Genomic DNA, 27,863 nt, shown 5'->3' with positions numbered 1-27,863 from the left:
CCCATCTTTCTGATAAATCTGCCTGCAGGATGTTCCCGCACCCTTGGCCTCCTGGGACGGGGTGGTGGAGTGGATACCAAGGAAGCACTGTCTTTGAGAATGTTGGGCCCACAAGGAAGGCTGAGAACCACCAGTAGGTGGTGTCCCGATCTCTTCCCGATCCAAATTCTTCCCTGCAATCAGCATGAGTAAAGTACTCAAAACTGTCGGCAGGGGGAAACAGAATTCATTTTAATGTACCAGTGAAAGCAGGGACATGCTGTCCAGCAGATAAGGGGAATCAGATGTCCACAGAAAGTGAGGTTTGTGTATCCAACCCTCTTAGGACATTTCCTCAATGTCAGACAAATGTCTGTGCTGGAACAAGACTGGACCTATCTTTAAGGAATATTTCCAGCACAACTCTTCTCTTTCTTATGGCATCCCATCCCTGTGAGCATAATACTGCTTTTTACACATGAGCTTTTGCTACTTTGGCTCCCAATTCCATTTTCCTCCTTGTTGCGTCATATGAAAAACACAGCCAATGTTTAACCATCCCTTTTCATTAGTCTCTTACTTACGTTTTAAACACGCTCCCATGCCAAACCCTGAGACACTTTTTGTGTGTGTGGGAAAACTGAAATCTGACAGGTTTCACACTACATTGTTTTTTTAAGCTTAGAAAAACTTCGCATTGAGACCCCTGGGCTCTGCATCATGGCTTTGAAGTCTTTTTTTTGGCACATGTATGTCCTAACTATTTGCCAATTTTCTGTAATTGGGCTTTATGCTACATGTGCAGAACACTGCCTTATAATAAAAACATTCTGTCCAAAGGACAATTTTGCACCAGGTAGAAGGTGTGCTGCCTTCAGAGCTATGATTGTTGATGGACAAGTTGCAGCCATTTGGAAGTTCCTTTCCATTTAGCCATTAAAGGCACTCTACCTTCTCTGAAGTCACATCCAGGCTTCATAAGAGAACATTCATATTCTATGAGCATTTTAAATATATGGTCTATTTCCTTGCCTAAACACATTTTCACCTGGAGAGAAATGTGAAAAATGAGTCAGGACCAGTACTCCCAGGACCAGTTAGCTTCCCATCCAGGCTCCTTCCTGCACTGCTTCTTATAACAACAAGACCAAGCTCAACACATAAGCCCTGCAACCTTCCATAGTGGGGGGCACAAAATTAGAAGTAGTAAATGTAGGCACTTCTATTACATGTAACTATAACCTTCCCCAAGTAGCTATAATGTAAACATGGATTTAAATACCTCATTTTAAAGTCCAATATAGTTAATCACCGATAAAGTTACAAGGTGGGAGAGGAGACCAACACCAGATAGGTGACTCCTCCAAAGAATCAGGTACCGTGTTGCTGAACCAAGCTACTATTTGCTATTGTTTCCATCACACATGGAAATTTTAGGCACAAGTGACTGAAAGGTAATAAGTGGTGCAGCTTATTGAAACCAGGTCTGCTGGCTCCAAATCACACCATCCTCCTTCTCAGATGCAATAAATGGTAATATAAGAAAACCCTGAGTATTAGGAAACCCTAAGGAAAGGGAAGTTCCATTACAGGGTTCATTTATTGATTCATCCATTTATTTGCTGAGACCTGACTCTGGGTTGGGTATTACAGTTAGTGCCAGGGATACCTAGGTGAACAAAACACCATCCCTTTCCTCAAAGAGCACCACACTCTCAAGGGAATATTACTTAGATATGGTGGAATGTTTTTGAGAAACTGGCACTGACTTATCTGCTCCATAGGAAGATGATTGTCAAGATTTTCCTTTCATAGAATTGCGTTGCCTAGATGGTGGGACAGACGGAGATGATGACTCTCCTCACCACCTCCTGAGCAGCCAAGCAGCAGGAGTTGACTCTGAAGCATGCAAGAGCTCCCCATTGACCACACAGGAGAGTTTCCCTTCCTAAAAGAGTAGCTGCTTGTCTGCTCTTGCATTTTAATTTATAGGAAGGACACTAAAGAGAAATCTGAAAATTAATGACCAAGAAGTTTAATTTAGTGCCAGAAAGGTCAGAGAAATATAAGGGAAAAGTCTAGATAACAAGGGAAAGCACTGCCATAACGTTCCATGAAATATTCTTGTAACATGATCCAACAAAAAGTATAAACTGAATGGATCACTCTTGAGAATTTTCCTTCTTAAGAATTCATAAACATATATATTTTTATTGATTTCAGAGAGAGGGAGAGAGAGACAGAAACATCAGTGATGACAGAGAGTCACTGATCAGCTGCCTCCTGAATGCCCCCTGCCGGGGATCAAGCCTGAAACCCAGGCATGTGCCCTGACGGGGAATCGAACCGAGATCTCCAGGCAAAGCAATTCTATGGTCGATGCTCAACCTCTGAGCCACGTCAGCCAGGCAATTCATAAACATATTTAATGAATAACATGTATCATGAAAATATAGCTCAAAGTAATTTTAAAGAAAGACAAAGGTTATCTTTATGAAAAATAATCCAGTTCCATCAGTAAATGTCTAATAAGTAAATTATTGATTTTCTCTAAAATAATTTTTTATTTGTTTGACTTAGTGGCCACATTAATCAGTTCCAAACCAAACAAATCATGGCAATGGATGTTAGAGCTGCTTCTTTTTTATTCAGGGTGGCAGTGGTCAGGAAGGTGACTATAAGGATTTTTCATCAATATTAACTTCAGGTATGATTTTTTTTCACAATTTTAAGTGAAACCAGTCCTTTCAATAATAGGCGGGGGAAACTAACCCCAAAAGTAAAGTATGTATAGTTTGCAAACAAGCACCCACAAAAAAAGGTTCATTTCTCACAGGAGGTGTGATGGGAAATACTGTAATTGAATCCATTGCATCACTCTGAAAGATATTCTACGTAAACAGATTAGATCTGCTTTATGAACCAGGCTTATAACTGTCATGGTTGCCAGATTCTTCCTGACAACTACATTTGGGGACTAGAGACCAGATCCTCCAAAATAGCCAGAAAAATACATACATTTCTCTTGCCGAATAAATTTTCATGGACTTTTCGGTTTATTGCACACCTCCTTCGCATCGGTGATGCCACAGATAGTTAAATGTTGGGTGTGAGCAGTGCCTGCACGTAACTGACAAAGAAAAGGCTCGTTCATGAGTTTGCCAGCCTTGGGGTCTGAGATGGTTGCAGAGAACGGGATAAACAACGTTCTGAACTTCTGTCATCAGCACCAATAATTACACAGAAATTTGTTTCTTGTTAAGATGAGTAGCACAGATTGAATTAACCTTCTGACTGGACCAACCAAAAATATTTAGAACAATAATTTGGTGGACACTGCACATCAGGCAATGAAGAACAGTTATCTTTGAGAAATGAGAAAAAACTATAAGATAATCTCTAAAATTGCCCAAGATTACTGAACTGAGAGAGTTTCCAGCATTGAAAATCCCTCTCCAGTGCTGAGAGGAGAAGCCCAGGAAGAGTCTGGCAAGTTCCCTGAGTTGAAGAGACGTAGCTTGTAGTTGAAGAGAGTCTAGGGGTGCTGCAGTACCTAAATTTCCGAGAACAGAGTACCTGAGAGGAAGTAACTTTATACAGAGAGAAATCCAGAGACCGAAAGAGGGTCATCCTTAAACACTCTGCAGACTACAGTCCCATGCATACATGTGAGGAAACTGCTCTAGACTGGCTAAGAACCACCAGGAAGGATGAAATGTAACAGTACCTGCTGTTCACACAGGGCAGGGAAGAGTGCCTGTCCCACTAGCCAGAGTAAAATCTTTATAATCCTGGAGCACTGGGTAGAGGACACGGAAGGACCTTGACTCAGTAGTAAGAAATAACCCATCCGACACTGAGCACTGCATTTGTTCCTCCTAACAAATCTTAAAAATAAGATTGAAAGGCTGAAAACATTCCCATGCAATTTAACTGCCTCCTGGAACATGCTGTATGAGTAATTTTAGGAATACAAAATATTTTGCACCCAACAAAGTAAAAATAGCAATGTCTGGCATCCAAGCAAACATTACCAGACATACAAAATTATGACAATTTAAAGGGGAGAAAAATCAATATTGACACTGACCCAAATTTGATAGAAGTCAGTAACCAAGGTTAAATATATTCATATATACAAGTTTGCCTCTTCCCCTCACCTGCTAAGTGAATAATAATGATGATGATGATGATGACAAATATACTGTATGAGTCCATTTATATAAAATCCTAGAAAACGTATAGGAATCTAGTTACAGGTAGCACATTAATGGTTACCTGGGGGGGGGGGAGAGAAGAGAGTAGAAGGGCAGGAAACAGTGAACTCATGGAGGACATGAGGAAACAGTTGGGTTTGATGGGTATGTTCATTACCTTGATTGTGGTGATGATTTCATGGGTATGTTTATGTCAAAACTTATCGAGTTGTACACTTTAAACATATCCAGTTTATTGCATATCAATTTTACCTTAAGAAAGCTATTAAGAAAAGCACTTATATTACTTACACCAATAATGCATAACTAGCACGTTTATGAAAACCTTTGTCAAATTTTCTCAGCAAAAAGCTTCTTTAGAGAAACTCTGAAAGAGAAAATCAAAGAATCTTGGTTTTCATTTTCAGAGCTAATCTCTCATCCTTGAGTCAGAGCTGCTTAGAACTAAAAAGGAGATAAAATAGCTAAAGTTACTGCATAAGCAACGTTCTGAACCATAATAAGCCAAGTAGTTATGAGGCAATATCGTTCACTATATTTATTTTCAAAATACTTTACAAGTCAGCCAACTCGGCTTATTTACAACCAAACTAAAAAATTAATGAGGTGTTACTGCAATCAATTAAAATCCAGAGCAAGGATTAGAAACTTAACTCTAATAAAGAAGATGGTCACACTTTCCAATAAAATGTTTGATAGCTAAATAATTGTTTTGTTCCAAAATGCCCTTTCTCAAAAGATCACTTTAGATTTAATTTTTCATAAGCTATTATCTTAGCTTGAAGGAATAGTCTATCTTTTTACCGCAAGAAATCCTATCATCATTAATTTGCTATTAATATTTAAACTGGAAAGAACCTAAATGTACCATCCAGCCATAGTTTGTAATATGTTCATTAATACCAATCATTTGGAGCAAACTTAGAAAAATATAACTTTAAATTATGTCTAGTCTTTATTCCTCTTCATACTGTGAGAGATTAAATGTAAAATAAGCTATTTGTTTGATATAGCAAGTTTTCACCAGAGCCTGGGGCATGCTGGACTCCAGCTATGGAGGGAACACAAAAGTAAATCAGATGTGGCTCCTGCCCTTGATCGCCAGGCGAATCTAACACTGCTCCTTGCCCACATCCAAATGCTATGTCTCCGAAAGAACTAGTGGCTCAGTCCCCTTACATTAGGTCCATACCAATGGTCTGCCTCATGTCGCTATGGCGACAGATGTCCCTCACATGGGCTCAGTGTAGAGTCCCTGGATTTTTAAGGGTGAAAGAAAGTGCAAAGACTGAGTCACCAAGAAAAATCATTTTGGAATCTGGTAGTATGAAGAGATTGTTCATAATATTCCAGGAGGCAGTGAAAACATCACTGAGGGCTTATTATTTTATGAAGGTGGCCATGCTCAGTACAGCTAATAGGATACAAGCTTCAGAGTCAGGCAGGATTAGCCTCACATCCTGGTTCTGTCATTTAATACACATGGGACCTCGATGTGTTATTCAACCTCTGTCAATCTGTTTTTTGTCTTTTCAAAAGTGAGCATAAAAATAACAGTACCTACTACTTCCTAAGGTTATTATGAAAATTAAATAAGAAATACAAAGCACTAAGCAAAGTGTCTCCTACAAAGCAACTGACCAAAAATGATAGCAATTTTTAATCATGTAACAAGATCCTACAATTATATTGCCTAAAACCAGAAGTCTTGTTTGAATTCAAAATTTACAAGTAAAATATGTGAAAGACTATAGATTCTTACATATTGTTGTTAAAGTTCTAATAAAAGGCTTGAACACCCAATTAACTATTAAGACAACTTATTTAACAAATTTATTTAACAAACATCTCTTTACAGTTCTTAATATGCTCTAGGATTTGTTTTGTACAAATATTAACTCATTTAATATTCATGACAAACCTATGGGGAAGGTACTATTATAATTACCCCCATTATATATACATATTTATGTAATTTCAACTTAGGTTTGTTTAAGGAATATATTTTGTTATATAGGGAGAATACAAAGAAACAAAATTAAATAGTATTAATTTTTCCCAGAGCCAAGACTGGTTTTCTATATCAGTAATACAATGATAGTGATGAGATTTTTAATGAAGGAGGAAAGAAGAGTTATTTTGGAATGGGTTTTACTAAACTACTAGACGCCATATAAACTGGAAATCATCAGATACAGAAAATATTACTTATCAACCCCCACATATAACAGTTTATTTAATTTTTTAAAATCACACTGTGCATGCATTCTACACACACACACACACACACACACACACACACACACACACACACACACACACACTACAAAAGGAAAGTGGAACATTTCTTAATCGCCTTCTGATTACCAGGCATGGGCAGACCCTGTGGGTATCATCTCATCAATATTCACCACAGCACCCTAGAGCAGGGATAATAGCCCTATTTTTAACACCAGGTCCCCCAAATTAAGAATCATTACCCAAAATTTCTCAACAGTAAGAAGTAAACCTGGTCCCAGAGAGACACTGAATATGAATGAAAATCTCTAATTCCCACGAAACTGAAAGCTACTTACTAGTTTAACCACGTTTATTTTAACCATCGGGGATAAAACTATTCTAGAGTTTTCTAAATAAATAAGTTTAAAACCATCATTTGTCTCAAGTGAAGCTAAATATTTGCCAGCATCACACTTAATGAACCACATACACCATAGCCTCTTCCATTTCTCGCCGAACTGGATATTTAATAACTGGAGGACACGTACCACAGAGTGTGGCAGTGAGACTGCATTAAAATTGGCAGTGATTCTGGGACTGAGAGTTCAGGAAAAACCTAAACAAGTTTACATTATTTTGATATGCAAATAGATAAAACGCAAGGATTCTTAGGAGACAGGGAAAGAAAACGAGCTTGGACAGCGATTCCCTGAAAGTCCACTGTGTGATGAGCGGTGGCAGAGCCCGAGAGTGCCGGTGTCTCGACGGGAACCGGGTGGGGAGGTACATAAGAAACAGGTTACTACGGCCCACTGCAGCAAGCGCGAGGAAGCAAGTCTGCAGAGGGTCACTGCCCAGAGATACATTCCCCTCCTCACAGGGAAGCACGGAAGGCTTCAGAAGGAGGTGCTCATGCTAGACTCTGGGAAGAAAGCAGGGCAACCAAGATGAGGAAGGAGAGGGGGGCGTTTCCAGGGAAAGCAGCAGGGGTAGAGGAGCTTATTCAGCGTGCTCAGGGACTACCCGGCCCCGTGCGGTGCCAGAGGAGGCTCCCGCTTTTAGACATGAGGGAGTGAGTCTAAGTAAGGAAAATATTTTACGTGTGTTAACATGACGACTACAACAATAAAATCAGTCCCTTTTGAATAATCGCCCCACGTTGCCAAGCTCCGGGTATGTATTCTCCCATTTAATACAACACTCACTCTGCTTTGAGAAAGGCACTATTTTAATCTCTATTTTGTAGATGAGAAAACACAAGCACGGAGTGTTGGGTCAGGTTGCCCCCAGGTGCTCCGTCTAGAAAGCAGCAGGGCCAACATCCAATTCTGAGCTGTCAAGCTCCAGAGAATGCACTTTCAAACCTTAGTATAATCCTCTCAACATCACCTAGGTCTAGGATTTCAATTTATGGCACCTGCATGGCGAGGGAATCACAAACCAGGAAATTATCATAATGTTGGCCCAGGATCACCGAAGCCTGGAGATCCTCCAGCAGAAGCAAGCACCACACAGCCCTGGAGAGGCTCTTTCACCACCGAGAAAACCAGGGGCTGCATTTTGTGCATCATGAGTATTTCTTAAATTCAGAAATAATGAGGGTGCTCATTACAGCATTACTCAAGGAGCAAAAACGAAGAACAATCTAAATCTACATGGTCAAAAGTCAAGGGTTTACTAAATTATAAGAGCCACACCATCAAACACTCTGCAGGCTATGAAAATCACGTTAGAAGAACATTTCATAACATGGGAAAATGCGAATGCAATACTTGAGTAAAGCAAGTTATAAAAGAGTATGGACATTATGATTCAAAGTTGTTGTTTTTTAAACAAACAAACACATATATGCATACAAAAAATACTGGAAGAATATATACGAAAGATAAAGTGCTTATTTCTGGGAGTTAGGATTATATTTTTAAAAATTCATTTATCTTTATTCCTCATTTTATTTTTCCAAATAATCATCAACAAACATGTATTATACTAATGATGAACAAATCAATTCAATTTTTCTAAAAATAAGGATAAATCATACCAGAGGGCCTATCTGAATGCTCATGAGTTGATGAAAACGCTTGGATTATTTTAAGAGGTCCGCCACATCTATTGCTGCATATAGGCTGGAGTATTTATCGTTATGAAATTTGTGACAGACACCCACACAAAATAACTTTTTATTTTTGCAATTTTTCTTCCAACTCAGAATTCGGGGTTAATAACAATGCATGAAAATTATGCCTTATAAAAAGTTATTGTTTTAAAAATGTAAATTTCCAAGCTTTCTAGAACTAAGATGCAATATCTTATTATGACCAAGTTAATGGGGGAAAGAATCTACAACAAGGCAGTTTATATATTCTTGTATATTGCACTGTGTAGCTCAAACTGTCCATACCCTGCTCAGCAACCTAACTTCAATGATTTACTCTATGAGGTTACAGTAATGGACCTTTAAAACTATTTAAAAGGATTATCTGCAAAATGTCTATAATAAGTTATATTATAATTTTAAGTTTGTGACAATTCAAATGAAAACTAAATATAAATTATTACACTATTAGGACTGAAATGATCTACGCCATGGGTTGGCAAGCCTGGTCTGGTTCACCGCCTTTTTGGATACAGCTTGTGAGCTCATAATGTGTTTTACATTTTTAAGTGGTTTGAAAAAAATCAAAAGAAAAATAATATTTTATGAAATGTAAAAATAATATAAAATTAAAATTTTGGTGTCCACAACCAAAGTTTTCCTGGAACATGGCCACACTCATTCTTTGAAATCTTAGCCATGGCTGCTTTTGCACTACAGTGCCTTCTTGAAAGAACTGCAACAGCGACCATAGGCCTGAAAAGTCATAAAATATTTACTAACTGATCCTTTATAGAAAAAAACGTTTTCAAGGAGATCTTAAATGTTCTTTGCATTTCTTATCATCAGTCTCTAGATGGCAGAAAAGATTCTCGAAGTGGGGTCCACTGGGGTGGGGTAGCCGGGCACTGCTGCCCGATAGAAGATATTTACATTTCCAATTAAGTCATCCCCTAAAAGTCAGCCCTTCCAATAGCACAAAGCATTTACTTCTGTGTGTTCTATTAATAAACCAAAAATTAAACATCTAAAGAAATCAAAGGATTCATTTAGTCTAGAACTAATGTCTATACTGAAATTTGGCATTTTTTCACTCCTGCCTAAAACAAATGTTATGTAAATCTGCACCATTAAAGGGGCTTCTCTACTGAAGCACAACTGACACATAAAATCACAATATATTTAAAGTGCACCACTTGATGATGTGGTGTAAGTATACATTGTGGAATGATTACCTCGATCAAGTTAATTAACATCAATCACCACCTTACATAGCTCTTTGGTGTGTGAGGATATCTCAGATGTACTCCTTTAGCAAATTTCAGGTATACGATACAGTATTATTGACTATAATGGCCCTGCTGTACATTAGATCTTCAGAGCTTACGCTCCTGTAACTGAGTGTGAGCTCATTCACCAGCCTCTCCCTATTTCCCCCACCCCACTGCCCTGGTAATCACCATTCTGCTCTCTGCTTCCTCGACTTTTCTGTTTAGATTCCACATATGTGACACCATACAGCATTTCTTTCTCTGTCTGACTCACTTCACGTAAGCGCCTATACCGCTTTCCAGAGGCATATCAGAAGGAAGAATTCTGGCAGTTTCCACCTCACTCTGACATTCTCTCCTACCTCCTCTGTTCCCTTTTCTTTTTCCTGTGACTTTTAATTGTGAACTTTTCCACACAAAAAGACAATTTAAAATAGGACAATGAATACTCCAATGACAATCGCCTAGTTTAAATAATTTTATTTCTCTCTCTCCCTCTCCTCTCCCTGTGTTTGTTGCTAAACCAGTAGAAAGTTGCAGAAATCATGACACTTGATCCCTAAATAATTTACTATGTAGCTCCTAAAATAATGACATTTTCCTGTGAATCCACAATACAATCATGCACCTAAGAATTAACAAAAATTCTATACCATCATCTAATAATCAGTGAATATTGAAATTTCCCCATTCAACCTCAAAATGTCTCTTAGAGATTTGTCTTTGAAGCAGGATGTGATCTAGAGTCACATTTGTGCTGAGTTTACAAAAGACCGGGTCATTTGCCTGTAGAATCCACCTTCTGGAGTTTTCTGTTTCCCTGTGGAGTCATTTAAATCACTTTTCTATCTTTTATATTTTCTGTAAATTGGAGGTTAGGTTTAAGGGCTTAACAATATGATGCTGTATACCTCACATTACATCACATCTAGAAGTGTAAAATGTTGAGCTACCCCATTTTTGTCGATGTCATTTTTGATCGGTTGATTAGGGGTTGACCACCATTGTAAAGGTTTGATTTTTTTCCTTTGCAATTAGCAAATAGTTAGTGAAAATATACTTTGTCATTATTGTAAACATCCTTCACTCCAAGAACCTTTTTAAGTAAAGGTTTTAGTTTGGGCCTAGAAACAAGTACGTCATTAAGAATTGATAAGTGGTATTTTTCTAATTCTATTATCCCTTTCCCTTTTGTTAGCGAGCGCTATTCTGGAAAGAGGAGTTTTCCCTCATTAGCTGAGAATGGCCTAGAGTTCCTCCAAAAAGTCAAAGTAAATGCTGGATTCTTTATCATTAAGTCCCATTTTCATAGTAAGGAGTGTGTGTAATAGTCATCTTTATTTGAAGCAAATTAGATTTCTCTCTCTCAGCATGGACTCATGTATCTTTATTTTTAAATTTTTACAATCAATTATTGGTTGATTCATTGATTAATTCTCAATATGTCCTCTACGTGGCCCATGAGAGCTCCTTCCAGCTGGATGCTTTAACACGTCATCATTATTCTTTGATATGAAATGTTCTTCCTGGATCTCCTTCCACAGCTGAGACCATGTATCTGTCTCGCTTGCTACATACAGCAGCTTCCCTCTTTCCTGTCCCAGCAGCACCTCCATCTGAATGGACCATCTACTACCTTCTAGACTGTGTCATTCAATAAATTTAGCATACTAGAGTGCCTCCCCATCCCCATCAACCCTTTGCTTAACACATCAATGGCATCAAGAAGAGGCCCTGCAAATTCAAGCAAGATCATAAGGGAGGGGTCACATCCCCTTGAAATATCTTAATGATTTCTCTTCTCTTACCTTGCATAGTAGTCATTGGGTGGAACTGCTTCTTGAAAGAATTGGAACTGGTATAAATAAAGTCCAATCAAGTGTCCCGCGGTGAAAATAGCCAGGAGAACACAGAGACAGCTGAACAGCAATGGATCGAAAGTCCGGCACCAGGACCACCAGGTGCACAGACCCAAGAATACAAAAAAGTAGACGGAGGAGGTCAAGGACGGCAGCATCATACCTAAGGAAGGAGAAATGTGACCATGAAAAACGCAGAACTGGAAAATCACCTGCCACTCAGTAACTGCAAGTACTAGAGATTAAATAAATTTCCTCCACGGGCTTTTAGATATTGATCGGGTTTTTAAAAATAATCACATTTTATTTATAAAATCAGAATTAATGCTATTTTTATTATGAAAAAAGTCACACCTAAAGTGATATTTAAAAATATGGGGAAATACCAGATGAGAAAGAAATTCTACCTATGGTATTTGAACAGAGTAAACATCTAATTTTCATACCAGAAGAATTCAGCATGTTTACCTGCGTGTTTCCATGTTCTATTTCTCCCTAAAAATGTTCAGGAATACTGTATGTCCATTCCAACTTTCCCTGAAACCACTTTTATAATAATGATTTACCTTTTTTTTTTTGTAGTTAAGTAGGATTTATAAAAATATTATATTTGGTGGTAGTTAAGGTCTCACTAAAACATTGTCCTACCCGACAAAATCTGATTTTCACTATCACCAAAAAGGGAAATGAAAAATGAGGCAATTCCTTTACAGGCATTTAAAAAGTCTTAGTGTGGGGGGCACTTTGAAATGACTCATTAAAATATTGGGTTATACATCTTGAGAAATTCTATTCTTTTTCCCACTTTTTAATTTTCCTACTAAAAAACACTTAAGCTGTTTCATCTTGTGAAATTTCAACTAGGCAGTATTGAATAAACTTCTCAGTATCTCTGAAGCATTGGTGAACAGCAAAATGGAAGGGGGAAAAGACTGAGATAACATAATTATGGTATAAGCAGTCCATAGACAAAATTTAAAGGAAGTGAATGTCTGTGCTGGAAGATTACAATCTAACTTAGGAAGAAAAACAGTAAATTCTGGAGAGTTAAATTATGATTACTAATGAATCAACGGAAACAGACATGCTCTCAGAATGCACCTGTGTAGCTCTGATGGGCACACTAAAATTATTCATTGTGGTAGGTCACCATTCACAGGCTCTGAGGAAGAATAGTTGTTTTTCTGATCTACACATAGAAAATGACATCACTTAACAGATATGAAAAAAGACTGCTTTATAGAGGTTAACAGAAACCATCTGAAAATATAAAAACTAGAACTGCACAGGAAAAATTATTTGTGTGTGTGTGGTTTGTACATGTGGCCTCTGTTACAAAAGCTATTATATTGGTGTCATGGAATAGAATTATTTCCTTCTTTATTTTCTCTTCGACTATTTCATGATTCGCCAAAGGGTCATTTGCACTCCACCCAGGACTGGAAACTCACCTGATGAACCGAGTAAGATCGTCACAACTACTTTTCCAGCGGTGGTTATCATGTTGCCAATAAACTCCTTAAGCTTGGAAGCCACAAAGGCGAGCCTGCGGAAGATTTTTAATTTCGTGCTTTCTTCTGTCTCGCCTTCAACACCATCTCCTTCCTCTAAATCTTCTTCATAGATCAGTGCCTCTTCTGGATCTATTTTTTCTCCTCCAGCCTAAATAAAAAACAAAAACAAAACAGAAAACACTGTAGTCCAGAACTCTATCCACCCAGCAGATTATATGGTTTGTAATTTATGGGTCAATTAATGATGTGATTTCACAAATCTGGAAAAAAATGTGGACAACCAATTAAGTCCCCCCCACCCCCGCCCCCCGCAGGTCTCTGGTAGTTCTTGAGGAACTCTAATGTCTCTTGGAGAAGTCAACAGGAAACATCGCTAATCATAGGGCCCCTAATAGCATGGCATCTTACCTACAGGAGCTCATTGTTTATGGGTGGAACAAGAAACTGTCTGAAACATCTACTAATAATCTTAGCTTTCATTAATCTGGGTTTGGTTCCTCAAATTTACAGAATTTGCCAGCAAGGTGATGGGAGGTTTGAGTATCCACGCCTTTACCTGAAGGGGTGGGCCAAATCGCTGCTTAGAAAATTCTTTTCCTTCCTGAAGTTTGTTCACTATTTTAGTATTTCCTGACCATGGGAGGATGAGTGGTCTTGGGCTACTTGGCTATATATACAATCACTTCCTCCCTTATTCTTTTAAAGAATGATGTATGGTTCAATTCTGGACAACCCAGCACCTCACTACTATCATTAGAGATTCAGGGAAGAAACACATGTACAGGACAGACCTACATCTCCATGTATTATTTTAAACGAGGGTCTTTTTGTTTGTTTTCTTTTTAACGATTACATAGGAAATTTTTTTTGTGGCAAATTAGAATCTTTCCCTAGAAGCATTAGGATTTTCGCAGAGGAATCATAATATAAACCTTAAGACAAAAGGAGGCTGTTTCAGACTTTTGAAACTGTGTTTGCATTTGCCCCTAGGCTGACAGACTTCCTGTTTTCAGCCAGACTGGCTTCAGACTCTGGCTGCAGAGCCAGCAGGGATTTTAGGCCCAGTTCACACATCTATTTAAGGCTTAAAGAGTAGAGCCTGGCCTCTCCATTTCCCCATTTTAAAGGTCTTTCTTGATACGCGCAGTTTAGATATTTACATAATATTCACCAACGGTATCTAAACCTCTAACTATGTCCAAATTCACTGGTGCCAGGCATAGGAAGGCTGGGGCAAAGTTCAAGTAAGTGCTGAGTGGACTTGAGGACTCGGAGATCTGTTTGCCTAGGAGAGTACAGACCACTTGTGACTTGAGTTGGCTGCTAATACACCCTACCGCCACAAACACACACACACACACACACACACACACACACAGATTCAGTTCCAGGCCTATTCAGGTTTGTACACCCAAATTGGGTTCTACTGTATTCCATCGTGACACATTTTTATTTTTTCCTGAAGGAAAAGGAATTTCTCATGCTTATTCATTAAGATTTTTCTATCTGTTCAAAGCCCAGTGTGTGCTGTGATCTCTAATAAAACATACAGCAATAAACATGTAAATAAGTAAAAAATTAAGCTAAATATCTCATAGTGATAAGTGCTAATCAGAGAATTAAAATAGGGTGATGTGATTGTGAGTGACAGAGTGGCTATTTTAGATTCTGAGGCCAGGGGCAGCCTCTCTGAGGTGACATTTAAGTTAAGATCTGAATGTCACAAAGTCGCCAGCCATGTGAGAAATCCTACGTAAGAGCATACCAGGCAGAGAGGAGAGCTGGTCAAGGTCCATGGTGTGCTCAGAAGGAAGGCACATGTCCCCAGACCGACTTCTTCCACCCCCTTAACCTTCCCATTGTCAGCTGATGACCTTTCTCCCTACTTCACTGAGAGAAAAGGGTTGAGCTCGGGCCAGTGCATCAGCCCATCTATCTGAAGCCTACCAGCAATTCCACTTCTGGGTATTTATCCAAAGAAAATAAGAACACTAATTCAAGAAGATGTATGCACTCCTATGCTTGCTGTAGCATTATTTACAATAGCCAAGATATGGAAGCAACCTAATGTCCATCGATAGATGAGAAAGAAGGTTTGGTATATATATACACATATACACACAATGGAATATTACATGGCAATAAAAAAGAACAAAATCTTGGCATTTGTGACAACATGGATGAATCTAGAGGGTGTTATGTTAGATGAAGTTAGGTCAGGCAGAGAAAGACAAATATCATAGGGTTTCACTTATAAGTGGAATGTAAAATAAATACACATACAGAAGAAATGAACAAACAAAGCGAAAATAGACTCATAGAAACAGAGACCAAAGGGATGGGTACCAGAGGGCAGTGGGTGGGGGATGGGTGAACAGGTGAATGGGAACATAGTCAATAATATTGTAATAAGTTTGCACGGTGATGGGTGATTACGAGAATTAGTAGAGTGATCACATTATAAGGTATAAAAATGTCAAATCACTATATTTTATACCTGAAACTAATATAACCAATATAATATTGTATACCAACTATACTTAAAAAATAAAATAAAGCCCACCTGTGGAGTGGACACTCAGATCCCTCCCTCCTGTGACTGTGGATGAGCTGCACATGCTGGGACACCAAAGAGGACAGCCCCAGCCAGCCTCCCCTCGCCCCTGCATCACCTTGTGCTCCCTTTCTCCTGGGTCACACCATCAGCAAACAAATATGCTTCACCATCTCACCTTAGAAAAACACATTCCTTCCAACCCACATTTGCCTTGCAAAGAAAACTCTCCAGGAGTTAGCTGCTTCCCCACACTTAATTTCTCTTGAACCCAGCTAAGCAAGACTTTGATTGCCAACCACTTCACCTAATGAGGGGTATGATGATCTGTTTCGCGAGACCATTCCAAGGGAGCCCACAGCCAAGAGGTTGCTGCTGTGGCCCGGGGAGGGGCGTAGTGGAGCTGAGGAGAGGTTTGTGTCTTCGCAGTGCATCTTGGAGTTCCAGTCACCAGGACTAGCTGGCAAATTAATGTGGAGGGAGGAGGGACAGAGGAGAATCAATGAGTGTTCCAATAGTTTTGTCTTTATTGAAGACATGGGCATAATAATGAAGTGGAGCGGGTTGGGGAGATTCAACTCTGAGATGCCTTGCAGGCACTCCTGCCGGAGGTGTCAGTGGGCAGCTAGGATAGCAATCCAGAGGGCAGGGCAGGTAAACCGGGAGGCGCCGGTTTGAGGTTCACTGGCATATGGATGGTTTTTAAATCAGGGGTCTGACGAGATTACAGAGGTGCTGCCACACCCCGGAACTGGTCTGTCCTCCGACCTTACCCCCATCTCTGTGGTGCAGACAAACACCACATGCAGGAGTCACGTGGGGAACCCCGGAGCCCACGGGCTCTTTGCCTTGGGCCCTGCGGTTCCCTCCTAGGCTCCTGAGACCCCAGCTCCAGGCCGGCCCCTCCTGCCGGCTCCTCCTTCCCAAGCAGAGTCTTGGGGCAGGGGGAGGAAAGGGGGTCTACCCAGGGGCACTGTTGCTATGGCACCCACACCCCCACCCACACATAAAGGGTCTGCTCATGGGGATTCTGCTGCTTGACATCCCCTTGCAGCAGGTGAGCAACGCATTGAAAATCCTCCCTGAAGAAGGAAGTTTGGCCAAAGCCTCCAGTCACCGTCCACAAAAAAGGAGCCAGAGAGAGAGAACCCAGCTAGAGCCGCCTGGAAACACACTCAGAGCTTCCGTAATAAATGACTGCTTACTCAATTATAGAATTGCTACGGATGTAGATTACATCGAGTCAAAATCTCTGGTCAAGAACTTCTGTGAGGTTAAACAAATGCATTTCCCTGACCTCTCTTAGGCGGGACCGGGGCCCCTGTATTTTTATAAACATACCACTGTACTTGAGGTTTTTTGGCATTTTTGTACCAAAATCCCTGAGGCCCTCTGTTGGAAATGCTTTCTAAAGCTTTCAAGCTGAGAGAGAGCCGAAAGTGAGACGTGTTTGACTCTGTGAGCCCCTACTGTCCAGGCTGGGCCAGGACTGCCATTAGTCACATCGCTGGCTTATTAACAGGCAGGCTTTCTTCCCCCAGTGGTCCGTGGGTGAAGTATAAACATGCGGCTCTGGCAGGGCATCGGCTCACTCCAGCGTATTTACTAACAAGCCGCCTTGCTCGCTGCGGTTGTAATCGGTCCTTGCGTTCGAGCACAGCTTGGTTCTGGCCTGGAAGCTAAGGAGGAGTAGCTGTAAGTACTAATTTAGTTTCCCTGGTTCCTGAGCTAGCTTAGAAATTAAAGAACAAGAGAACCCTTTGCAGTTTAAAAAGCCGTATAAAGTATTACACATCTTCCTAGTTGGTTTGGCTCAGTGGTTAGAGCGTCAGCCTGCGGACTGTAAGGGTTCCAGGTTCAGTGCCGCCCTAAGGGCACATACTCAGTTGCAGGCTTGGTCCCCAGCCCCAGTCGGGGAGACTGCAGGAGGCAACCAATCAATGTGTCTCTCTCACATCAATGTTTCTCTCTCTCTCCCTGAAAAGCAATAGAAAAAATATCCTCATGTGAGGATTAAAAAATATATACGTATTACATATCATTATTGTCCATGTCTAAACCGAAAACTTAGTTGAAGAAATGTTAAGTCCCTTAGCTCGACTTCTTTAAAAGTTCTTAACTTCAAAATGCTCCCACACCTCTTATGGTGGCATCTCTCACCTCATGAGAGGAAGCTCTAAGTGGTGTGGACTCAGTTGCATGCAGCTCAGACTATTCTCTGAACTGGATCAGGCTTAAATGCAGACCAGCCCCTGCATCTCATCTCACTGCTGCCTCCCCCTCGACGGCCCCATCCCCAACAGTCACAGTATTAGCAGTCATTTCCACTCCAATATGGACAAAGAAGACAAGAAAAGTTACTTTTGGTAGAACCCAAACATCCAGATTTCTTTACCTCCAAGCACTAAAAGGTTCAACCTGGGTTGGAATAAATTCCAAGGATCACCTGGGAATCTTTAAGAGGACAGATTACCAAACTCCACCTCACATTTCCTAAATCAGAAATTCTGGGAGTAAATCCAGGATCTGCAGGAATATAGCACTGCCACAGGTGACTCTGAAGCCACCAGCCTGGCTGATTGGTCCACGCACTGGCTGACATCTGCCACCACTGAGCCACTGAGTCCACATTCAGCTGACAAGGCAAAATCTGAAACATTTTGTTTGACTCATATCCAAGGCAGACTCCCTTAATTGGAAAATATATTGAAGTGATTTATCTGTGGAGCTTCCTTTAGGTTTCAGATGTTAGACCAGAGCTTTTCATGCAGCTGAGTCCATTTTCCTGTTCTATGTGGTTAAAAACAAACTATTAAAAACATTTCAATGGAAGTGTATCAAAGTCACAAACAATGAGTCAAAAGATATGCAAGGAAAGGGGAGTATTTTTCTAAAGTACATTTTTCAGGAGTTGTTTATTATTAAAAGTTAACAGTTTATCTTACCAGAATGAGTTCATCTCAACAGAAGAGCCCAAGGCAGGAAAAGGCAAGTGTTGTGACTTACTGCAGGAGATAAATGCCATCCACACTGTCCCCATGGGAGCAAGCAGTCAGGGAAAGAAAGTCACTTGTTTCTGTGGTATCATGCACACTGTAAGCCTAACATGATAGCATTGCACAGACAAAGCAATTCAAAAGCACAAAATCTCTTGCCAAATATTCCAAGACAGAACAAATATTCTGAAAATTTCTAAAATCTCTGATCTATAAATATCATTAGAGGTAAAAGGCTACTTTGAAGCTTTGATTCCTTTTTAAAGAAAAGCAGAGAATAGGCACACAGTGTTAAATGTTGTTAAGTGAATTTATAAATGGGTGAGACAGAAATGGAGACATATTTAATTTGTAATAGTTTTATTTTAAAAGTTTAAAGATATTTGAACTGACTTCCTAAGTGCTAATTCTTAAGTTATTTTTACTATCAGTCACATATTCTAGTCTAGTCTAGGCAAAGTTCACTCAATTAACATACTGTTAATAATAATACCCCTACATGGAAGCATATACCATGCTCATGGATAGAAGGAATTAACATTGTTAAAATGTCCATAATACCCAATGCAATCTATAGGTTCAATGCAATTCCTGTCAAAATACCAATGGTGTTTTTCACAGAACTAGAAAAAATAATTGAAAATTTTATATGGGACCACAAAAGACCCTGAATAGCCACAGCAATCTTAAGAAAGAAGAAAAAAGTTGGAGATATCATGCTACTTGATATCAAACTATACTACAAGGGCATATTAATCAAAACAGCATGGCACTGGCATAAAACAGACATGCTGATCAATGGAACAGAATAAAGACCCAGAAATAAACTCTTGCCTACATGGCCAATTAATACATAAGAAAGGAGGCAAGAATATACAATGGGGTAAAGACAGTCTATTCGATAAATGATTTGGGGAAAACTGAACAGATACATGCAAAAAATAAAACTAGACCACCTTCTTATATACAGGGGAAAAAAACCCTCAAAGTGAATTAAAAACTTAAATGAAGACTCAAAACCATAAAACTCCTAGCAGAAAACATAAACAGTAAAATCTCTGACATTTCTCTTAGCAATATTTTTTGTTTTATGTCTTTGGCCAAAGAAAACAAAAATTAAATAAATAAACAAATGGAACTATACCAAACTAAAAAGTTTTTGCAGAGCAAAAAAAAAAGATTAACAGAATGAAAGACAACATACTGAATGGGAGTAGACATTCCCAAATGAGGCACCTAATAAGATGTTAATATCCAAAATTTATAAAGAACTCAGACACCTCTGTATTCTCCTCAAAACTCAAATGATGCAATTAAAAAGTGGGCAGAGGTCCAAAATAGATACTTCTCCAAACAGGACATACAAATGGCCAATAGGCATAAGAAAAGATTCTCAACATTACTAGTCACCAAAGAAATACAAATTAAAGCCACAAGAAAATACCACCTCACACCTGTCATAATGACTATCATCAATAAATAAACAAGTGCTGGTGAGAATGTGGAGAAAAGGGAACCCTCATGCACTGTAGGTGGGAATGCAGATTGGTGCAGACACTATGGAAAACAGTATGGAGAGTCCTCAAAAAATTAAGAATGGAACTGCATTATGACTCAGTGATTCCACTTCTGGTTATATATCCAAAGCAACTCAAAACATGAATTCGAAAGAATATATGCACCAATGTGTACACTGCAGTGTTATTTACAATAGCCAAGATATGGAAGCAACCCAAGCGCCCAACAAAAGATGAGTGGATAAAAAAGTGGTGGTATATATATGCGACAGGACATTGCTTGGCCATAAAAAAAATGAAATCATACCATTTGTGACAGCATGGATAGACCTAGAGGGTACTGTGCTAAGTGAAATAAGTCAGATAAAGAAAGACGAATACTATATGATTTCACTCTAAAGAACAAAATAAACAAATAAAACAGAAACAGACTCAGAGATACAGAGAACAGACTGACGGTTGCCATAAGGGTGGAGAGGTTAGAGGTCAGGTGAAAAAGGTGAAAGGATTAAGAAGTACTAAATGGTAGTCACAAAATGGTCACAGGGATGTAAAGTACAACATAGGGAATATAGTTGATAATAGTGTATTAACTATGTATGAGCCAGGTGGGTACTGGAAATATTGGGGGATCACTGTGGAGCATGTGATTGTCCAACTGTTGTGCTGTGCACTTGAAACCAATACAAAAAGTGTTGAATGTAAACTGTAATTTAAAAATAAAATTTTAAGTAATAATAGAAACATCCCTGCCCTTCTATGTGACAATGCTGCTTCTGATTGACTGTCACACTGGTATGCTCCCTCGGCGTGCATTCTCAAAAGACAGGATGAGCAGGAATCCATGCTCTCACCTTGTTTCCACTGAGATGTAACTGGGAGACATTGTGGGGAGTAAAGTTAGTCATGGATCCAAACCTAACTAGTCTCTGTGATAAACACTCATAGTGGCACTCCTACTGTAATACTGAAGCTTTCTCAAAGACAGCAGGCCAGTAAGTTCCTTCAATTAAAAATTTTCCTTTATTTAAATAAATGGCATCTAAAACCACTAGAATTAAAAGCCAACTGTGAATGGGTTTGTTCCAGAGAAGGCAGACCAAGCATGCTGACTTTTGAGGAACATATGTCAGTAATTCCTGCCCGGTTTCTGAGACTGATCCTGAGAGGCAGCAACAGTAAAGGAGTACAAGGTTTGCATGGCAACCGGGCAGCCATCCAGCTTCTTATCGTTCTGAATGGTTCCATGTTTCAGGTGATTATGTCTGTGTACTTGGAAAAACAGGATCTAGATTTGTTTCTTTATAAAAAATAGTAACTTGAGCCTCAAAGCTGAAACTTGAAGTGCAGCCCAGCTGGTCATCGGATGTGGCAGGATGCAGGTGCCATGGTTGCCTAATGGACGTTGGGTACTAGAAAGGCCGGTGCAGTTTTTGAGGTTCAGAATGAATTGCCAAATAATATTAGTAGGGCCTAAATGCAGCATTCCTGAGGTTTTAACAGAGAGTGGAAGACTTATACTGGAATATTCTTTTTAGCCTTCATATGTGATTTATCAGACTGTTTAGAAGATGCTTCTTTAAGAAGACAAGTCATGACTAAGATTCCTATTGAATAAACATTTATCATAAATTTGGTTTAATGATATATTAAAATATCACCTGCTTCAAAAAGAAGGCCTGAAACCTCATTAGATAGCTAGATAAAGTTAAAAGTATAGAAATATACAAGATTAATATCAGTTTGGTGAAATTATACAGTGTTTCATTGCACAGCTAACCCTCTTCTACACAATTTACTTTCCATAACCCAACTCTTTTTTTTAAGATTTAGGAACAGGAATCTTTCTCCCAGTTATGATTTTTAGATATGCTTATAAATTAAAATGAACAAACCAACAAGGCCATAGATGTGTTAGATGAAATTGAACCTTCTACGGCACTTGAGGCATCGGTTCCCTTACTGAGGTCTGCTCTCCGTAAAATTCAAGAGCGAGTCAGTCTCCCACCTGCTGCTTGTCTCCACCTCTCCTGGGGTCTTCCGGGGGGATCCTTGGATTAGGGATGCCCTTTAAAACAGCAAACTTGAGCTCATCATGAAGTCCATGAAGATTAGGGGAGACTTAAGAGTCCTCTCCAGGGATTAATTGCTACTTTAAAACAATGCTGGATTTGAAAAGGAATTCTCCCAGGCACCAGTGGATTAATCTTGTCATTTCTCTACTGAGATAAATGAAAGAAGAAACAATGCCAGTAAACACTATTCTTTCAAAGGATCCTCCAAAAACCAAACAGTCCAGAGTGCGAATGCCAAGATTTATAAGCAGCAGGAAATATGTCGAGGCCTTCAGAATAAAATAAATTCCCCTGCTTATTTTGGCTATGTACTTCTATTCTTTCCAGACTCAAACCAGATTGCTCACATGTAAGAAAAATTTTCCTTGTGGCTTTATCTCAGAAGATTCACACACCAGCCTGCTTCTCTTGGGCCACCTGGTAGGCTGGAATATGCTAAAAAAATACAAATTAATATCTAAATTAAGCCAAAACAAATTTAACAGAGGAAATCAACCTCATGATAACGACAGTCAGTATTTTTCAAAGCCCCAAATAAGTAATGTTTAGAGTACCCATCTCTCTTATTATCATTAAATAATGTGATTAATAATATATGGGGCACAGAGATACTTAGACAGATTTCAAGTGGGAGAGAGGTGCTATAGTCTATCTTTGAGAACTGAGTGGAATCAGGAAGGGAACATGAGTTAGAATGAGCCTATGTAATAGCTTTGCGTCTCTTCACCCGGTGGCGGAAGTTAACTGGAACCTAACAGCCATCCTTCTGTTGGTCAATGTAGGCCTTCCTAGGCCTATGGCAAAAGAGCAATTGTCCCTGGGGACAGAAGTTCCTTTTATAAGAAGCTTTGTAGTTTATTCACGGTTGTCCGTTATGAATGGCACGGAGATGATTCTTTTTCTGAGTGCATTGGCTTCAAACACACCATCCAACTTCCTATCATCTGAGAGGACCCTGCTGAGTTGGACATTTTAAAAACTGCTCTACTGCCTCTCAAATTGGAGAAGAGAAACATGCAGAGCGAGTGGCATTTCATTAAGCAAAGGAGCGCACACTGTGCTTGGCGTTTCTTTGAGATTTCGTTCGGTGCTCACAACTCTACGATGTAGGTGTTATCGTTATTTCCACTTTGCAGAAGGAGAAAAAGGATAAACAATTTTTTCAACATCGTACAGCCACCACTAGGAAGCTTCTATGTCGGACATCAGAGTCGATTCTGTTTCCAATACGGATCCATTTCTCCTCGCCTGTGATATGAGGATCACTGAAGAACAAGCCTGCCTCTATGATTAACAATAATCGAAACCCCCAGACTGGAGAGCTTGAGTTAAAGGTTTACTTCCACTGAACTTGGACGATTTGGGGGAATGATTATTTAAGCCAAATGATTTTCAAAGCTGTTAGTATTATAAAAGAAAAATTCTAATGTAAATATAGATATTAAAATTTTAAATTTACTGCCTTAAAATTGTAAAGTCAACACAAGGAAAAGCACTTTCACAGTTTTATCTGTTTTCAGGACACTGGCAGGTTTATAGGTTGTAAACTGAATGCAAGAGGCGGGTAGTTGCTACCTTACTGTAATTCTTTTTTATGCCAAGTACGTATTGACAAGCAATGTGATTGCATATCTGTTACCATCAGGATTTTAGGCAATAATATCACTTCTAGTTTGCGTAGGTTCACTGAATTAGATTCTCTTTCTTTATTGTTTTGTTCTTATAAGTATAAAAGGCAATTTGCTGCTTAGTTGTAAAGCATATAAGTAATTTGCAGTAACTAAGAATTCCCTTCCTTTGACGTCGCTGTGGTGACCGTTTTTATATAAGGCTTAAAACTTCAGTTTTACAAGTGTAGTTTCTTGCCAAAGCTTATGAATGAAAACATTTGGTAGTTGTCAGCGTCTGTGTCACATGCCCAAATTAAGTTTTCTCTGTAAATTTCATCTTTCAATTACTAAATCGAGTACTTTTTAAATCCATGTCACCTAGACTCCCATAACAAAGTACAGTTATTAGAACACAGCAGTGTCCAAAGCAGGCTGGGGGACAGTGTGAGAAGCTCCCATTCGCCAAGGAGTGAGATCTGACACGTTCCCTAATTCAACAGCCACCCCTGAAGCCTTCCTCCATAAAAAACATAGCTCAAAATTAACATGCATGCTACTCAGTTTGTTTTCTTACCCTTTAAAAATTCTTATACTTTTCCAAATGTATGTGATTTTTCTCTGGAGCACTCTAAAATAACTTCATCAAAGCATGTTTAGTTAACGCAACTCCTCTCTGAAGAGCAAGGTACACAGACCTGAAAGCTCCCCTTAAAAGTGAAATTAATTCTTTTTCTACGAACAGTGCCATCTTCCTATTACACTTCCACACTTACTAAGGGTCAAGGCCCTGAGAAGTCAAAGGAAGAGTCATGAAGTCAGATTTACCAATTCTTCATTTTCAAACTCCAGGTTATACTGTGCTGCTGCTTCTGTCACTGGTTTCTGAACGATGTTTCTACAGATGAGCCAGATGGCCAGACTAGCGATGAACATCCCAATATCAGGTACAAACACTCTGATCCCGTTACCAGCATCAGCTCCCTTTAAGCTGTGGAGGGAAAGAAAGGGGGGAGGAAATTTAGTTGTTTTTATATTTCCATGGTTAAATTAGCATAAAGTATTTTGAATCTTCCGAATGACTTAAAATAAAGGATACCCAGTTTTTGCTCCGAAGATACCAAAAAGCTTTTCATTGACCTCCGAGTCCTAGGTAATCTAAGATTTACGAAAGTTCCAGGGTTTCTGTGGAGTTTCAGAAATATTATAAAGAACTCTAAATCAATTCTCACTCTCTAAACAAGCTAATAAACTATATTGTTATTAAATAAACCACACATCTGGTCCAGATATGGGTGTTTGCACTCTAGCTGAAGCAGTTAAAAACTAGACATACACTAGAGGCTAGGAGAACTTTTACCTTAGGTATAAATCAAAGCCAGAAGGGAAAAAATAGAAAATGTTAACATAATCCTTGAACCCAGGAACCTCTTCATTGTTTGTAATACTTATTTGGTTTTGTTTCCTATACTATTCCAAGAAAAGTAGATCTAGCATATTTTTTATTTTAGTCTTGGAGAATTAACAGTGAACTCTGAATCACAAGATTTGAGTTCCGTCAGCCTTTGTGGCTCAGTGGTTGAGCATCGACCCATGAACCAAGAGGCCTCCGGTTCGATTCCTAGTCAGGGCACATGCCTGAGTTGCGGGCTCGAGCCCCAGGAGGGGGCGTGCGGGAGGCAGCCCATCAGTGTTCTCCCATTGATGTTTCTATCTCTCTGCCCCTCTCCCTTCCTCTCTCTAAAAATCAGTAAACTTTTTTTTTTAAAAAAAGACTTAGGTTCAAGTGTCAGTATGACACCGACTGGCTGTGTTCCGCCGGAGGACTTCTCAGAGTCATAAGTTCTTCCTCTGTGCCAAAGAGATAACACTATTTGCCTTCTTTATCTCATGTGAGTCAAATGAAAGTGAATCAGTGTTATCATAAATAAAACTTGCATAGAGACAGGAAGCAAAAGATAGGGATATATATATATCATGTAGATACATATGTTTTTTTCATATACTCTTTATGTAATTAAATACACACTATACTAGATACATATTCATCTACATTGTATATATTATATATTGTGATAAAAACATAAAAACATAACAAATAGCAAGACCCCCTCACCTAAAAATAACCATTGGTAACATTTTGGTAAATTAAATAAGTAGTAATAATCTCTACCACTACGGAGCAATTGCTTTATGCTAAGAGCTTGGCACATATTATTTAATCCAACTAACCACTATATAGAGTTAGGCATTATTAGTTAACCTCCTTTTAGATATGAAACAACTAAGGCTCCAAAAGGCAAACTAACTTTCCTAACATCACAGAATTAGAGAGAGAGAACAGAATTATACTCAAGTTCCTTGAAGTCCAACTTACGCTTCCAACTACTGTGCTCTCAGGTGTGTGTTCACAGGGCCTTCACTTCCAGCCTTTCTTCTATGCACACATGTGCATATTTAAAGTTAACAAGACTAACCTCATGCTTTACCGATTGTTCTGAGACTAATTTGTTCAAAGCATGAGCATTTTCACAACTCGATGATTTTGCTACATCACCATGCTCATGGTCCGTTAGTAGTATCTATTTAACTAGTCGACTACAGTTGTACGTTTATCTTTTTTCTACTTATTTGTTACTATAACGTACATAAAAGTAAATCTTAATTAAGAGTATTCTAATGTAGGATATTCTAGGGAAAAGTCCTCAGACAAATCTAATTTTTTTTAATGGTCTGGAAAAGGGCATGCCCTGCATAAGCTTCATTTTTACAAATGGCTCTAATCTTTTCTGAACAGAGAAACGTGGAAGTAATAAGAGATCCCCTTACCTTCGTAAATAAAACAGACATGGTTGTGTAGAGGTTTTTTAAAATGACAATCCCTTCCTTTGGGGCAAGAGTAAGAGCTTGATTAAGAGAACTTCATCTAAACTAAATTTCTAATGATATCCGATGGCTGATTTTATCATAGGGAAAATGCAGAGATTGTTGTGTCCTTGTAATGTACGCCTAACGTGATCAAGCAGCACAGATGAGAATCAATTTGGCTCGGTGGGATAGTTTACTACAGCGCTTTCATGGAAAGCAAGCCGGCGTGGCGTTTCATGGGAGCCCCAACGAAGTGAGCTGAGGGGGAAAGAGCTCTGGAAGGAGAGGCAGCAGGCGCTCGAGCTGTGACCTCAGCGGCTTCCTGCACCCCAACGGGGCCTCGGAAGCCAGCGCAGAGCCTCACGCCTCTCCCGCCTGGGGCTGCATGAAGCTCCCCTTTTGCAAGCAGTCCCTTTGAGACAACAGTCTTAGCTCTGTGCTTGTTGGTCCCAAAAGAGACACTGCACAGCACACACACTGAGGGAGTAAATAAATGCAGACTGGGAAAACCATCGCTCCACCTGCTGCGAGGGAGTTCCGCTACTGGATCCAGGGTTGGACTGCAATCCCAATTTAGACTGGGATCACCCAGCGACAGAGGTGCTGACCCACTAACCACTACTCTCGGCTCGCTGAGTTAACAAAGCCATGCATCCTAATACTGCCACTGCGGAAACAATGGGGCGCTGAAGAATCTGCTGGAGAGCGTGTATAACAAACGGGCCACCGTCTAACGGACGTGTCATTTGGGGACCATCTTATCAACAACATTTCCTTCTTCATTGTTTAGACCAGTGTCTAAAGTACATTAACCCAAATGCTAGTCCTCAGAAATGCTGTGAATTAAAACAAAACAAGACAAAACAAAATAAAAAAACAGTCTCTGGCCCGCAAAGTGTTAGAAAATCACAATGCGTATTACTATAGTAAAGTACCTGAGAGGTTCTGCAGTAAAACAGTACATGAGTTTAAGCCTCTGTTTCCCAAAAAGATACAGAAATAGTTCTAAGTGAAATAGGGGATGGGTAATTTTAGAGTATCTCCCCACAAAATATGAATATAATACAAAGGGGGAAACGGTGATGCAGGGG

At 39.4% G+C, this 27,863-nt stretch overlaps 1 protein-coding gene across 3 annotated transcripts in view; it reads right to left on the bottom strand.

The window, feature by feature from the left end:
- Positions 1-27,863, bottom strand: part of PIEZO2 (piezo type mechanosensitive ion channel component 2) — a 324,107-nt gene that overhangs the window by 105,407 nt on the left and 190,837 nt on the right. For all 3 annotated transcript variants that reach the window (XM_087818935.1, XM_087818934.1, XM_087818936.1), the window contains exons 5-7: positions 24,733-24,895; positions 13,093-13,303; positions 11,591-11,804 (exon numbers count right to left, since the gene is read on the bottom strand). In XM_087818935.1, coding sequence (XP_087675061.1) covers positions 11,591-11,804; positions 13,093-13,303; positions 24,733-24,895 — 588 coding nt within the window. The remainder of the gene's footprint in view (positions 1-11,590; positions 11,805-13,092; positions 13,304-24,732; positions 24,896-27,863) is intronic.

The sequence above is a fragment of the Miniopterus natalensis genome, chromosome 7 (genome assembly GCF_054644295.1).
Source record: "Miniopterus natalensis isolate mMinNat1 chromosome 7, mMinNat1.hap1, whole genome shotgun sequence".
Classification (NCBI taxonomy): Eukaryota; Metazoa; Chordata; class Mammalia; order Chiroptera; family Miniopteridae; genus Miniopterus; species Miniopterus natalensis.
This window is presented reverse-complemented; position numbering and strand designations above follow the sequence as displayed.